At 43.2% G+C, this 16752-nt stretch overlaps 1 protein-coding gene across 1 annotated transcript in view; it reads left to right on the forward strand.

The window, feature by feature from the left end:
* The first annotated feature begins 2838 nt into the window (after positions 1 to 2838).
* LOC139415537 (potassium channel, subfamily K, member 3a) overlaps positions 2839 to 16752 on the forward strand; it is a 48599-nt gene continuing 34685 nt past the window's right edge. The window contains exon 1 of the mRNA XM_071163643.1: positions 2839 to 3121. Coding sequence (XP_071019744.1) covers positions 2839 to 3121 — 283 coding nt within the window. The remainder of the gene's footprint in view (positions 3122 to 16752) is intronic.

A 16752-nucleotide genomic window follows, 5' to 3' on the forward strand; every position in this document is an offset into this window, starting at 1 on the left:
AGAGATGGCAGCGGCAACATTTTGTACAAAATAAGTTAAAAAAACAAGTTATCAACAACGCAAATAAACAAAATAAAAAACACAATTGTTTGGGGACACGTAAAACGTCAGCCTTTTTCTCCGGTGCCATTGTTACCTGTCAATACTATCTCAACATTTCGAGATACGTAAGGCCAAACATTTCGAGACACTTTCTCAAAATGTGGAGATGGTAGATCATACAGGATGTGTTGTTTTCATTTGTAGCATTGTGTGGGGATTTACATCTGTCCACGTTGCAGAGATCCTCACAGCAAGGCCAAAGGCAAAACATGTGGCGAGCTGACATTTGCCCCAGCACTCTTGATTTGGTTTAATAAAATATTTACAGAAAGAAAGAGGTTGTTAAGACTGTTAAGACTGATTTGCCTCATGATTTGTCAACTTGTGCACAATGAATATGTGCGTCTGTCTTATCAACTGAAACATACTGATAACAACCACAGAACAAATGTGGTATACAGTGCATTCTGAAAGTATTTAGACCCCTTGACTTCTTCCATATTTTGTTACGTTACAGCTTTATTCTAAAATTGATTAAAGAAATGTTTTTCCTCAATCTACACACAATACCCCACAGTGACAAAACAAAAACAGGTTTTTAGACATTTTTGCAAATGTATTTAAAATTAAAAAACAAAATAACTTATAAGTATTCAGACCCTTTGCTATGAGACTCAAAATTGAGCTCAGGTGGATCCTGTTTCCATTGATCATCCTTGATTAGAGTCCACCTGTGGTATATTTTATTGATTGGAAATTATTTGGAAAGACACACACCTGTCTATATAAGGTCCCACAGTTGACAGTGCATGTCAGAGCAAAAACCAAGCCATGAGGTCGAAGGAATTGTCCGTAGAGCTCTGAGACAGAATTGTGTCGAGGCACAGATCTGGGGAAGGGTACCAAAAAATGTCTGCAGCATTGAAGGTCCCCAAGTTTGGAACCACCAAGACTCTTCCTAGAGCTGGCCGCCTGGGCAAACTGAGCTATCGTGGGAGAAGGGCCTTGGTCAGGGAGGTGGCCAAGAAACCGATGGTCACTCTGACAGAGCTCTAGAGTTCCTCTGTGGAGACGAAAGAACCTTCCAGAAGGACAACCATCTCTACAGCACCACCAAGGCCTTTATGACTGAATGACCAGACAGAAGCCACTCCTCAGTAAAAAGAACATGAGAGCCCGCTTGGAGTTTGCCAAAAGGCACCTAAAGGCTTCTCAGACCATGAGACACAAGATTCTCTGGTCTGATGAAACCAATATTGAACTCTTTGGCCTGAATGCCAAGCGTCACATCTGGAGGAATCCTGGCACCATCCCTACAGTGAAGCATGGGGGTGGCAACATCATGCTGTGGTAATGTTTTTCAGTGGCAGGGACTGGGAGACTAGTCAGGATCGAGGGAAAGATGAACGGTGCAAAGTACAGAGAGGTCCTTGATGAAAACCTGCTCCAGAGTATTCAGGACCTCAGACTGGGTCGAAGGTTCAACTTCCAACAGGACAACAACCCTAAGCACACAGCCAAGACAACACAGGAGTGCCTTCGGGACAAATATCTGAATGTCCTTGAGTGGCCCAGCCAGAGCCCGGACTTAAACCCGATCGAACATCTCTGTGCAGTGACACTCCCCATCCAACCTGACAGAGCTTGAGAGGATCTGCAGAGAAGAATGGGAGAAACTCCCCAAGTCAGGTGTGCCAAGCTTGTAGTGTCATACCCAAGAAGACTTGAGGCTGTAATCGCTGCCAAAGGTGCTTCAAGAAAGTACTGAGTAAAGGGTCTGAATACCTTTTTTTTCATAGAAATTTGCAAACATTTCTAAAAAAACATTTTTGCTTTGTCATTATGAGGTATTACATGGCTGTAGCTTAACAAAATGTAGAAAAAGTCAAGGGATCTGAATACTTCCTGAATGATGTCATACCCTACAACTAGGGTCCAGAATTTTACCTTGTTAGGTTAGCCTACCAGATCAGGAAAAACTCTGGGTCCCAGGAAAACAAATCCCCCCCACCACTCTGGGATGCCACCTCTGTAATCACCACACAATGGAACAAATTAAGAAAGTTAGGTCTAATATCTTGTCATTTCCAGTCAGTATTATTACATTTTGATATAGGATCTCGCAATTTTGACTTACTTATCTCGAATTCTTTTGATATCTTGCAATTTGGACTTACCTATCTCGAAATGTTGAGATAGTATCTCACAATTTTGACTTACCATACCTATCTCGAAATGTTTTGATAAGTAAGTAAAACTTTTGAGCTACTGTCTACAAATGTAGAGATACATAAGTCAACATTTTGAGTATAAATATTTGGGGTGGCTTCAGTAGAATGTAGCTAGCTGTCTGTTCTGCATTAATTTGTTGCATGTGAGAGGGCTGCCTTATTTCTTAGCCTAAATTATAAAACGAATAATTGTGACACATATGTTTTTCCTTATAATGCATTTTCCAACAGCAGTACTATTTTAGCTAATGGTGATATTACCGTAAACTTGCCGTCTACAGTAGCCTCCCTCCCACTCTCTTCTGCATACAGACATACTGTACATACAAACGCACAGACCTTAGAACGCATTCAGGCGAGCACGCGGTGGGAGGGCGGTTGGAAGGGGTGGTGCTGAAACGAACAGCTCCGAGAGAAAATGTGCGCTTGGGCAAATAAAGTCATCAGAGAGCTTTCTGCGCGCCACTGTCCCTGTTGATAGAGCCAGCCTCGCAATGAACCAGCCGAGCTCCCCATCCTCAAGATTCGCTTTCACAATTTTGGAGTCCGTCTACTCACCCTGACCATGAAGAGACAAAACGTGAGGACCCTTGCGCTCATCATTTGCACGTTCATCTACCTGTTAGTCGGTGCGGCTGTCTTCGATGCCTTGGAATCTAAGAAGGAGACGACTCAGAAGAAGAAAGTGTACGACAGAAAACAAGAGCTTAGGAACAAATACAATCTCACTAAACTCAACTTCGATGAACTCGAGGAAGTGGTGTTGCAGCTGAAGCCTCATAAAGCCGGGTTACAGTGGAAATTCGCTGGATCATTTTACTTCGCAATCACTGTGATCACGACCATAGGTAAGATTTATTAAACAGTGACGTAAATCTTACCTGAATATGTTGCACTTGATTGTGCTTCATAAATCAAAGCAAAAACCTAGGTAGGCTATGCATAGGCTACGCTCCATCGCCTTGCAAGTTCGCTAAGTTATTTAAACTATTGCCTTTACGACCTTGTTGAAGATGACATCATGTTTCATGCTATTTTTAGTTGACAATCAATATTATTTGCTTCAGTCTATTAGAACACATTATTATTATTATTAGCAGAGGAATGGCTGAAGCAAACAGAGAAATACATTTAAAATGCATTTACAGTATATTTCTAAATGGTTGCATGAGAGTTTGCGTCAAGTTTGGGACTCGTTAAGATAAACTTTATTATTATCTGTGTAATAGTGAGATATCATCGCAAACGTGGTGTTTAATCGTGTTATGACCCTGCTGCTTTTTGGATGGACTTCACAAAACAGAACACTAACACTAAAGCTGTGGAGTATGTCTTACAAAGCAATCCGTCACAACCCTAGAACAAATGTGATCGTTAACAGGTTGCAGTCCTAATCCTCTCAAGAGCCGTTGGACTAATAATGGCTGTTCAGCAGCATCAGGTGCAAATGCTCAGCCTAACCAAAAGGTGGTCTTCTAAAAGTCTCTACGAATAATATTTTGTATGTTAATCAAAATCATCTCATCATAATATTTAAATTTGAACGTGCTAGTAAAAACCAGGCCCAGTGTATTATAAACTCAGTAGACAGGCTAATGTCAACTGCCCCCTTTGGATATTACCCCTAATGACATAAGGATAGGAACATTTTTGAAATAGAAGAGAATAGTCTGGTCTCCTTTTTCACAGACCAAGAATAAAAAGGAGTCAATCTTTGGAAAATTACTGGACATGTGTAACCATTAGGGGTCTTGCTACAGTATTTGTTTTCCGCGGGTGATTTGTTTTTACTGCCTAAAGACAAATGTAGCCTACATGATTAGGAAAATACACTCACCCTCATCCCCCACTCACCCTCATCCCTCACTCACCCTCGTCCTTCACTCTCCCACATCCCTCACTCATCCTCATCCCTCACTCCCACATTTCCCACTATCACCTGTTATCCATCAACCTCACTAACTCACTCACATTCTCTCTCATGCACACATAAGCTCACCCCTATCATCACCCTTTACCACCCTTATACCTCACCCTCACTTTTATTCCCCGCCTCACTCTCAAACCCCCCCTCCCTACCATCACCCTCACCCCCAGCCTGTCCCATGCCCTCATCCCAGTCCTCACTTCCACCTCAGCCTTCGCTCTGTATTGAACCTCTTGGGCCAGTTGTAGCTGGTGACCCAGGGTGGTGATGGTAACCCTACCATTACGGCATGCTGTAATTGTGAGCCCACCGGGCTGGCAATGACACAGTGTTTGGCTTTTCACTCCGCCATTAAATATTGATGGCAACACCAGAGCTGTAGTGTTTAACTGGCCTCTCATCCACTCTACTATATTGTGTTGTGTATACTGTAGTCACACAATGACACACAGTCATGACCCCTCTCACTGACACAATGACACACAGTCATTATGACCCCTCTCACTGACACAATGACACGCAGTCATCATGACCCCTCTCACTAACACAATGACACGCAGTCATCATGACCCCTCTCACTAACACAATGACACACTGTCATGACTCCTCTCACTCACACAATAACGCAGTCATGACCCCTCACACTCACACAATAACACTGTCATGACCCCTCACACTCACACAATAACACAGTCATAACCCCTCTCACTCACACAATAACACAGTCATGATCCCACACACTCACACAATAACGCAGTCATGACCCCTCTCACTCACACAATAACACAGTCATAACCCCTCTCACTCACACAATAACACAGTCATGACCCCACACACTCACACAATAACGCAGTCATGACCCCTCTCACTCACACAATAACACAGTCATAACCCCTCTCACTCACACAATAACACAGTCATGACCCCACACACTCACACAATAACAGAGCCATGACCCCTCTCACTCACACAATAACACAGTCATGATCCCACACACTCACACAATAACGCAGTCATGACCCCTCTCACTCACACAATAACACAGTCATAACCCCTCTCACTCACACAATAACACAGTCATGACCCCACACACTCACACAATAACGCAGTCATGACCCCTCTCACTCACACAATAACACAGTCATAACCCCTCTCACTCACACAATAACACAGTCATGACCCCTCTCACTCACACAATAACACAGTCATGACCCCTCACACTCACACAATAACGCAGTCATGACCCCTCTCACTCACACAATAACGCAGTCATGAACCCTCACACTCACACAATAACACAGTCATGACCCCTCTCACTCACACAATAACACAGTCATGACCCCTCTCACTCACACAATAACGCAGTCATGACCCCTCTCACTCACACAATAATGCAGTCATGACCCCACAAACAATAACACAGTCATGACCCCTCTCAATCACACAATAACGCAGTCATAAACCCTCACACTCACACAATAACGCAGTTATGACCTCACAAACAATAATACAGTCACGACCCCTCTCACTCACACAATAACGCAGTCATAAACCCTCACACTCACACAATAACGCAGTCATGACCCCACAAACAATAACACAGCCATGACCCCTCACACTCACATAATAACGCAGTCATGACCCCTCTCACTCACACAATAACACAGTCATGACCCCTCACACTCACACAATAACGCAGTCATGACCCCTCTCACTCACACAATAACGCAGTCATGAACCCTCACACTCACACAATAACACAGTCATGACCCCTCTCACTCACACAATAACACAGTCATGACCCCTCTCACTCACACAATAACGCAGTCATGACCCCTCTCACTCACACAATAATGCAGTCATGACCCCACAAACAATAACACAGTCATGACCCCTCTCACTCACACAATAACGCAGTCATAAACCCTCACACTCACACAATAACGCAGTTATGACCTCACAAACAATAACACAGTCACGACCCCTCTCACTCACACAATAACGCAGTCATAAACCCTCACACTCACACAATAACGCAGTCATGACCCCACAAACAATAACACAGCCATGACCCCTCACACTCACATAATAACGCAGTCATGACCCCACACACAATAATGCAGTCATGACCCCACACACAATAACGCAGTCATGACCCCACACACAATAACACAGTCATGACCCTGTGTGTAGTCACACCGAACCATATCACAGAAGACGTAGACACACAGCTACAACTATAGTGAAACCCCATAACCTGGACACAGAGCCCCAAGGCACATTTGTTAGTGTTTAGGAAACGGAGGAGACGAGCATCCAGCATGGTGGTGAAAACCTGTGCATTACACACTCTGCTCCTCTATTGTACATGCAATGATGTGCAATGATATCAGAGGGATATAAACCTAAACCTAACCTATTGTATGAAGTAATTTCTTTGTTCATTTATTTGCAAATGGATGTGGCAGTTTCAGCATTACTGATTCCAATTGTAAGATTTATTTAGTTGGTAAAGCCACAGTCTCTTTATATGGACTTATTGCGGTCAGGACCAAGCAAAAAAAATAAAAAAATGAAGATATAATATAATAAAAGTACATTTTTTATCTTTATTATTTTTATGCACTGATGAAAGAAACATCACATGATGCAAAATGTCTCACATTTCACAACTTTAATTAGTTAGTATATGTATGAGCAGTGTTGATATATATGCTGAACAAAAATATAAACGCAACATGTAAAGTGTTGGTCCCATGTTTCATCAGCTGAAATATAGATCCCAGACATTTTCAATACGCACAAAAAGTTGATGTCAAATTTTTTGCTAAAATGTGTTTACATCCCTCTTAGTGAACATTTCTCCTTTACCAATATAATCCATCCACCTGACAGGTGTGGCATATCAAGAAGCTGATTAAAGAGCATGATCATTACACAGGTACACCTTGTGCTGGGTACAATAAAAAGCCACTCTAAAATGTGGAGTTTTGTCATACAACACAATGCCACAGATGTCTCAAGTTTTGAGAGAGCATCCAATTGGCATGCTGACTGCAGGAATGTCCACCAGCGCTGTTGTCAGAGACTTGAATGTTAATTTCTCTACCTTAAGCCGCATCCAATGTTGTTTTAGAGAATTTGCCAGTACACTACTGTTCAAAAGTTTGGGTCCCTTAGAAATGTCCTTGTTTTTCAAAGAACATCCATTTTTTGGTCCATTAAAATAAAATAACATAAAATTGATCAGAAATACAGTGTAGACATTGTTAATGTTGTAAATGACTATTGTAGCTGTAAACGGCTGATTTTTAATGGAATATCTACATAGGCGTACAGAGGCACATTATCAGCAACCATCACTCTTGTGTTCCAATGGAACGTTGTGTTAGCTAATCCAAGTTTATCATTTAAAAAGGCTAATTGATCATTAGAAAACCATTTTGAATTTATGTTAGCACAGCTGAAAACTGTTGTCCTGATTAAAGAAGCAATCAAACTGGCCTTCTTTAGACTAGTTGAGTATCTGGAGCATCAGCATTTGTGGGTTCGATTATAGGCTCACAATGACTAGAAACAAAGAACTTTCTTCTGAAATCGTCAGCCTATTCTTGTTCTAAGAAATGAAGGCTATTCCATGCGAGAAATTGCCAAGAAATGTAAGATCTCGTACAACGCTGTGTGCTACTCCCGTCACAGAACAGCGCAAACTGTCTCTTACCAGAATAGAAAGAGGAGTGGGTGGACCCGGTGTACAACTGAGCAAGACAACAAGTACACAAAAATGTGCTTTTCTTTAAAAAATAAGGATATTTCTCAGTGACCCCAAACTTTTGAACAGTAGTGTACGTCCGACCGGCCTCACAACCGCAGACCATGCTTCACCTTTAACCACGCCTCACCTTTAACCACGCCTCACCTTTAACCACGCCTCACCTTTAACCACGCCTCACCTTTAACCATGCCAGCCCAGGACCTCCACATCCGGCTTCTTCACCTGCGGGATCGTCTGAGACCAGCCACCCGGGCAGCTGATGAAACTGTGGGTTTGCGCAATTGAAGAATTTCACAAACTGTCAGAAACGTCTCAGGGAAGCTCATCTGCGTGCTCGTCGTTCTCACCAGAGTCTTGACCTGACTGCAGTTCGGCGTTGTAACCGACTTCAGTGGGCAAATGTTCACCTTCGATAAGCCACTGGCACACTGGAGAATCATAGTTTCAACTGTACCGGGCAGATGGCAGACAGCGTTGTATAGTGGTGTGTGGGTGAGTGGTTTGCTATTGTCAGTGTTGTGAACAGAGTGTCCCATGGTGGCGGTGGGGTTATCGTATGGGCAGGCATAACCTACAGACAACGAACACAATTGCATTTTATCAATGGCAATTTGAATGCACAGTGATACCGTGAAGAGATCCTTAGGCCCATTCATGCCATTCATCCACCGCCATCACCTCATGTTTTAGCATGTCACAAGGATCTGTACGCAATTCCTGGAAGCTGAAAATGTCCCAGTTCTTCCATGGCCTGTATACTCACCAGACATGTCACCTTTTGAGCATGTTTGGGAAGCTATGGATTGATGTGTACGACAGCGTGTTCCAGTTCCAGCCAATATCTAGCAACTTCGCAGAGCCATTGAAGAGGACTGGGAAAACATTCCATATACCACAATCAACAGCCTGATTAACTCTATGCGAGGGAGATGTGTTGCAGTCCATGAGGCAAATGGTGGTCACACCAGATACTGACTGTTTTTTTTATCCACGCCCCTACTTTTAAAAAAAGGTATCTGTGATCAAGAGATGCAAATCTGTATTCCCAATCATGTGAAATCCATAGATTAGGGCCTGATGAATTTATTTCAATTGACTGATTTCCTTATATGAACTGTCAGTAAATCTTTGGAATTGTTGCATGGACTCTACAAGGTGTTTGAAAGCGTTCCATAGGGATGCTGGCCCATGTTGACTCACACATCTATTTAGGCGAGGTGCTGGCTAGCGGAGTAGAACACTTGAAAAATGAAAGGAGAGCCGCACACTCTAGGAGCTCAGATGCAATAATTGAATAACCTAATATCCAACGTTTCGACAGACAAGCTGTCTTCATCAGGGTATAATGGCAAACACTGCGGGGTGACTAGTTTATATAGTGTCAAAGGACACACACAGGTGTCTGTAATCATGGCCGGGTGTGGCCTGATATTATTGGTTATTTCTCAGATATAAAATAACATACCAAAAACATGAATGGATAGCATACGATCGTAGATACAATTTGGCTACAGAGGCCTACAAACAATCACAATAATCACAAGAATGGCTTCAGATTTAAAGTCTATGTTGAGACCGAAGGGAGCAAGGGTCTTTAAATTAAAGATCCAGGCAGCCTCTCGGTTTAACAATAAATTCTCGAGGTCGCCCCCTCTCCTAGGGAGGGTGACATATTAGATGCCGATATAACGTAGGGACGAAATCGAGTGGTTTGCTTCTAAAAAGTGGGCCGCAACTGGATAAGTTGAGTTTTTGCACCTAATGGTGCTACGATGCTCCGAGATTTGTACTTTTAATTCACACTTTTCACACTCTTTTTGCGAGACTGTCCTTGAAAAAGATCATGTCTCGGTTTGTTTAGGATTTTCTCAATGGCAGTATTAATCTGACCATTTTTGTATCCCCTCTCCTTGAATTTTCTTTGCGTCTCAGACAGATTTCTGTCGAAATCTGATTGTTTTTTTGCTAATTCTTTTGACTCTACCGAATTGGCTGTAGGGAAAACTGTTTTTCAAGGGAATAGGGTGACAGCTATCAGCCCTGAACAAACTGTTAAGATCAGTAGGTTTCCTGTAAAGATAAATGTATAGAACATTAACCTCACATAAACTCAGAAGATCAAAGAAACTGATTTGACGTGTGTCAGCTTGCATAGTAAATCTCAGATGCTCAGAACAGGAGTGAAGAAAAGCATGGAATGCCTGGAGCTGTTTTGCATCACCCCTCCATAGAACAAAAATATCATCAATATACCATTTCCAAATAATGATGTGAGGCAAGAAAACATTCACTGCAATGCTTCCCACAGTTGTCAAGTTGGCTGGATGTCCTTTGGGTGATTGACCATTCTTGATACACACGGGAACACACGGGAAAACCCAGCAGAGTTGCAGTTCTTGACACAAACCGCCTGGCACCTTCTACCATTGTCATGGTTCCACCTGTCAACAGAGGGCGGCAGAGACGGTCCTAGAGACATTAATTGACACTCAGGTGTGGTTTCCTTTGCAAAAGCTTGAATTGTTTACCGTGTTTGTTTGTTTCCTGAGTGAGTTTTTGAGATTAAGTGTTTGTTGTTTTTCCCAATGTACTGTGATCCTGTGGCTACTGTTTATCAGTGAAGTATTCATGTTTATCTTTAACCACTGATTCCTTGTCTGGTCTCTTCTCTGCACCTGGGTCCGACCTCACCACGTCACAACCATACTCAGTTCAAAGGCAATTCAATATTTTGTCTTGACAATTCACCCACTGAAGGACACACACACACAATCAATGTCTCAATTGTTTCAAGGCTTAAAAGTCCCTTTTTAACCTGACCCTCCTTTATCTACACTGATTGAAGTGGTTTTAACAAGTAACGTCAATAAGGGATCATAGCATTTACTTGGTCATGGAAAGAGCAGGTGTCCTTCATTTGTTGTACACTTTGGTCTGAATGCCAAGCGTCACGTCTGGTGGAAGCCTAGCACCATCCCTATGGTGAAGCATGGTGGTCGCAGCATCATGCTGTGGGAATGTTTTTCAGCGGCAGGGACTGGGAGATTAGTTAGGATCGAGGCAAAGATGAACGGAGCAAAGTACAGAGAGCTCCTTGATGAAAACCTGCTCCAAAGCGTTCAGGACCTCAGACTGGGGCGAAGGTTCACCTTCCAACAGGACAACGACCCTAACCACACAGCCAAGACAACGCAAGAGTAGCTTCGGGGCAAATCAAATCAAATGTATTTATAAAGCCCTTCTTACATCAGCTGATATCTCAAAAGTGCTGTACAGAAACCCAGCCTAAAACCCCAAACAGCAAGCAATGCAGGTGTAGAAGCACTGTGGCTAGGAAAAACTCCCCAGAAACGCCAAAACCTAGGAAGAAACCTAGAGAGGAACCAGGCTCTGAGGGGTGGCCAGTCCTCTTCTGGCTGTGCCGGGTGGAGATTATAACAGAACATGGCCAAGATGTTCAAATGTTCATAGATGACCAGCAGGGTCAAATAATAATAATCACAGTGGTTGTCGAGGGTGCAACAGGTCAGCACCTCAGGAGTAAATGTCAATTGGCTTTTCATAGCCGATCAAGTCTCTAAATGTCCTTGAGTGGGCCAGCCAGAGCCCAGACTTGAACCTGATCAAACATCTCTGGAGAGACCTGAAAATAGCTGTGCAGCAACACTCCCCATCCAACCTGATAGAGCTTGAAAGGATCTGCAGAGAAGAATTGGAGAAACTCCCCAAATACAGGTGTGCCAAGCTTGTAGCGTCATACCCAAGAAGACTCAATGCTGTAATCTCTGCAGAAGGCGCTTCCACAAAGTACTTAGTAAAGGGTCTGAATACTTATGCTAATATGATATATATATATATATATATATATATATATATATATATATATATATTTTTCCCTCATCAATCTACACACAATGCCCCATAATGACAATGCAAAAACGGATTAGATATATATATATATATATATATATATATATAATCCGTTTTTGCATTGTCATTATGGGGTATTGTGTGTAGATTGATGAGGGAAAAAAAATTCAATACATTTTAGAATAATGCTGTAATGTAATAACATTTGGAAAAAGTCAATGGGTCTGAATACCTTTCGAAGGCACTGTATGTACATGTGGACCAGTGGAATCTATACTGAATATAAATGCAACATACAACAATTTCAACGATTTTACTGAGTTACAGTTCATATTTTCATATATAAGGAAATCAGTCAATTGAAATAAATTCATTAGGCCCTAATCTATGGATTTCACATGATTGGGCAGGGGCACAGCCATGCGTAGGCATTGGAGGGAATAGGCCCAGCCAATGGGGCACAGACATGCGTAGGCATGGGAGGGAATAGGCCCAGCCAATGGGGCACAGCCATGCGTAGGCATGGGAGGGAATAGGCCCAGCCAATGGGGCACAGCCATGCGTAGGCATTGGAGGGAATAGGCCCAGCCAATGGGGCACAGCCATGCATAGGCATTGGAGGGAATAGGCCCAGCCAATGGGGCACAGCCATGCGTAGGCATTGGAGGGAATAGGCCCAGCCACTTAAAAAAAAAATATTTAACCTTTATTTAACTGGCAGCCAGTTAAGAACAAATTCTTATTTACAATGACGGCCTAGGAACAGTGGGTTAACTGCCTTGTTCAGGGGCAGAACGACAGATTTAACCTTGTCAGCTCGGGGATTTGATCTAGCAACCTTTTGGTTACTGCCCAACACCCTAACCACTAGGCTACCTGCCGCACTTGGGAACCAGGTCCAACCACTGGGGCACCAGGCCCAGCCAATCAGAATGAGTTTTTCCCCACCAAAGAGCTTTATTATAAGACAGAAATACTCCAGTTTCATCAGCTGTCCGGGTGGCTGGTCTCAGATGATCCCGCAGGTGAAGAAGCCGGATGTGGAAGTCCCGGGGTGGCGTGGTTACACGTGGTCTGCGGTTGTGAGGCCGGAGACCACGAATTCTCTAAAATGACGCTGGAGGTGGCTTTTGGTAGAGAAATTAACATTCAATTCTCTGGCAACAGATCTGGTGGACATTCCTGCAATCAGGTGGATGGATTATATTGGCAAAAGAGAAATGCTCACTAACAGGGATGTAAACACATTAATGCACAACATTTGAGAAAAATAAGCTTTTTGTGCATATGGAACATTTCTGGGATCTTTTACTTCAGCTCATGAAACATGGGACCAACCCTTTACACGTTGCCTTTATATTTTTGTTCAATACACATCACTATAAGGTTCAAGAGTTTGGAGGAAAAAGGAAAATGACACATGTGGTCCTTTGTAAATGCCTCTGAGAGAACATCTAAGGATGATCATGGAAAATGTTTCAGTGACCTCTCCACGGAACACAGAAGGATTCTGTGATAGAACCATACATCTGTGAAACCCCCCCAAATAACAGGGGGAGTGTCTTGCTCTCTTGAGTAAATCTCTGTTCCGCTCCCCCTTAAAGACCCATTTCTAAGAACTCCTTTATTAAATCATCCTGACATAGTATTAACCTGCTAAAGATAAGTATGTGTTTCCACCATTGGAAAGATTCAGTATCCACCTCCTGAGAAAGATTGGTTCCAGCATGTTACTAATAACTCAGTATAAATGCCTGTCTGAAGTGGGGAAGGGAGAGAAGACAGGAAAGGAGTAAGTCTAAGTAAGGCTGCTAGTAGGAATGAGTCTTCACTCTGACGATACTAAGAGAGGGGGAGGTGGTGTCCACTCATCTCCTGGGAAAGATTGTTTCGATGGAAGGAATCCCACAAGGGGAGAATAAATAAGCAGCCAGTTGGAAAGCACTCTGCGAGTCTCAGAAGAGCAGGAGAGAGCTGGGGAGAGAGCTGGGGAGAGAGCTGGGGAGAGAGCTGGGGAGAGAGCTGGGGAGAGAGCTGGGGAGAGAGCCGGGGAGAGAGCTGGGGAGAGAGCTGGGGAGAGAGCCGGGGAGAGAGCCGGGGAGAGAGCCGGGGAGAGAGCTGGGGAGAGAGCTGGGGAGAGAGCCGGGGAGAGAGCCGGGGAGAGAGCTGGGGAGAGAGCCGGGGAGAGAGCCGGGGAGAGAGCCGGGGAGAGAGCCGGGGAGAGAGCCGGGGAGAGAGCCGGGAGAGAGCTGGGGAGAGAGCCGGGGAGAGAGCCGGGGAGAGAGCCGGGGAGAGAGCTGGGGAGAGAGCCGGGGAGAGAGCTGAGGAGCGAGCCGGGAGAGAGCCGGGGAGAGAGCCAGGGGGAGAGCCGGGGAGAGAGCCAGGGAGAGAGCTGGGGCCTCTTGGCACTGGGACGGTTTTGATCAAGTCTGGGGGAACGTTCACATCATAAGCCCCCGCTGGCATCACAGAGCCATGCCAGGCTGTCATTCCCACATCACTTAACACTGGCTGGCTGAACACTGACTGAATGAACACTATTGACTGCCTATAAGCAACTCGGGCCTATAGAGCATCCATCCATCCATGAGGCTAGGAACAAACTGAACATAGCAAATAGCAGCGGTGTCGAAAGCAGAGCTGGTGCTTTGTTTCTTTTTACCCCCCCGTGTATTGTGTTACAATAGATGGCAGGGCTCACCTGCGACTGTGCCTATGATATAAAGGAGCTATGGCTGTGTGATAGAATAATTTACAAAAACAAGGTGATTCCAGGCCACAGACTCACTGGGTTATTCTCCCTGGGCAGCTGTCTCTGCTCTGCCTATCCCTTTGATATAGCAGTAATTTCATGCTCAGCAAAATGTGGAAGTAATTTGCATTTGTTTAATTAGGACAGTTTTTTTTATTGTGGGTAAGGCCTTTTCTGTGGTACATTATATGCAGAGACAGTAAATGGTTCATAATAAATGTAAGATGAAAACATCTCCACTGTGCTGCTTTTAATTCAGTGACGCTGATTCAAGGAAATTATCAAACCCCTATCCCCTCACCTTTGACCTTTTGTTTTGTCTTAGTAACAATTAGCATACAGAACCAACAAATTAGCCATGTAAATACACTCCACGTTTATTCATACATAAGTGTCACCGTGTTCATTTATCATCATAGAGCATAATGGATTGTTTCAAGTCATGAACTGAATTTAAATTATTGTTCTGAATATTCGGGAGTAATAATATAATAATATGCATTAATAATATACAGTAATAATCTACTATGTTGCTCATTTCACTTTAACTCATGGATAGACCAACTCTTCCATCCTGCATTTTGTTTTTACATGCAAGGTCCATTTCTATGTTAGTCTTGCACTGTGCATATGTTCTATGCTGTATATGTTAACTGTAATGTACATGGCTGAATACATCATGCTCAGATGTCTGTATGCTTTAGGTCCAGTGTACAGGAGTAACTGGTACCCTTTTGATCACATGACGGCTCAATATGTTAAGAGATTTCTGCCAATCAGAGAGATGCTGCTGTTGATCCATGACAATCTAGTCATCTGTTGAGAGATGAGAAAGAGGGACTGGGTCCAAGTGAAAACAGGTGGTCTGCTGAGGACTGGCAATAAGGACTGACAATGAGGACTGTTTAGGAATGTTTAGGTATGACGTATGATAACCTCTATCCATACATTGCTTTTGTTACATGTGTTATGTAAACTATACCAATTATTTAGCTTTTCATTCTTGGTTCCAAGTCATTATATTGATGGAGTATGCAGATCAAACATTTTCTGGGGGCCAAAAATGTTAATAATAGTGGCTTGTTTAGAAAAACAAAGTCGGGATTGCAGTCACTCTTTGTTCCTAGCCTGCTTTCAATGTAGGGCTATCTAAATATGTAATTTTCTCTAATCTATACTTTCAAGACTTTAAATGTTAAAAAAACACTTTCAGCGGTTCCATTTCGATGCCAGCACCTCACCCCATTAGCTGTACCATCCTCTTTCCTCCTGAATCACATCCAAAAGATGACAAGGCACTTATCCTAATTTCAGAAAATAAAATGATAACCGTGAGTACTTGCTGAGGCATGATGAGTGAGCATTATATTATCAGCTGTATTATTAAGAGCCGATAGTGGCCTCCTAGCCCTGGCTTCCTCAAGCCTTTACATAAAGTCAAATGAAAAACATAACAAATAACCTTGTTTAACCTGATGCTGTGCTCTCCAGCGAGGCACTGCCCCCTTTTGCTAATGATCAAGACACACTAAGATTAAAAGTGACAAGGCCTCAGGAGCTCTGAGTGTCAGTGGCACTAGGCTGGAGAAGAACCAGTCAGAGTCAGGCAGTACCCACTCCTAATACTGTACCAGCAACAAGCCTGGCATAGCCCTGGCATGGCAGAGAAGGGCCATCGTCAAATAGATGAAAACACATTCACACCATGGAGGGTCAAAATGACACACCTCTCATGTAACCCACTGAGAGCTTAAAGGAAATTAATCCTTGTCACCTCAGTATCTGATTTGTCAAAATATTTAATGGATTTTCAGTGTCATATTTTCAGTACAGTGGAGAGCGAAAAAATAATGAAATGATGCAGACTATTTTGGGCTGCGAAAGCTCGTTCTGCCGAGAGACACACGTGTGAAACTGAGTATATCTGGAGAATGTGCTCATGATCAGCTGACATGTTAGCAGAATGTCTGTCTGTTGTGTTTTTTCTTTCAACAAAGAATGAGTTCTTGATTACCTTGTTAAACAAAAAAAGGACCATGTTCATTCATAAGACTATGAGCTAGTGGGATCTGATCAGCTTTAAACTAGACAAAATAGGATCTAAATCTCTCTGAGACATTTACAAATTCAGGTTTGTTCAAGGGATAAGTAAATA

This window comes from Oncorhynchus clarkii, chromosome 8 (genome assembly GCF_045791955.1).
Source record: "Oncorhynchus clarkii lewisi isolate Uvic-CL-2024 chromosome 8, UVic_Ocla_1.0, whole genome shotgun sequence".
Lineage (NCBI taxonomy): Eukaryota > Metazoa > Chordata > Actinopteri > Salmoniformes > Salmonidae > Oncorhynchus > Oncorhynchus clarkii.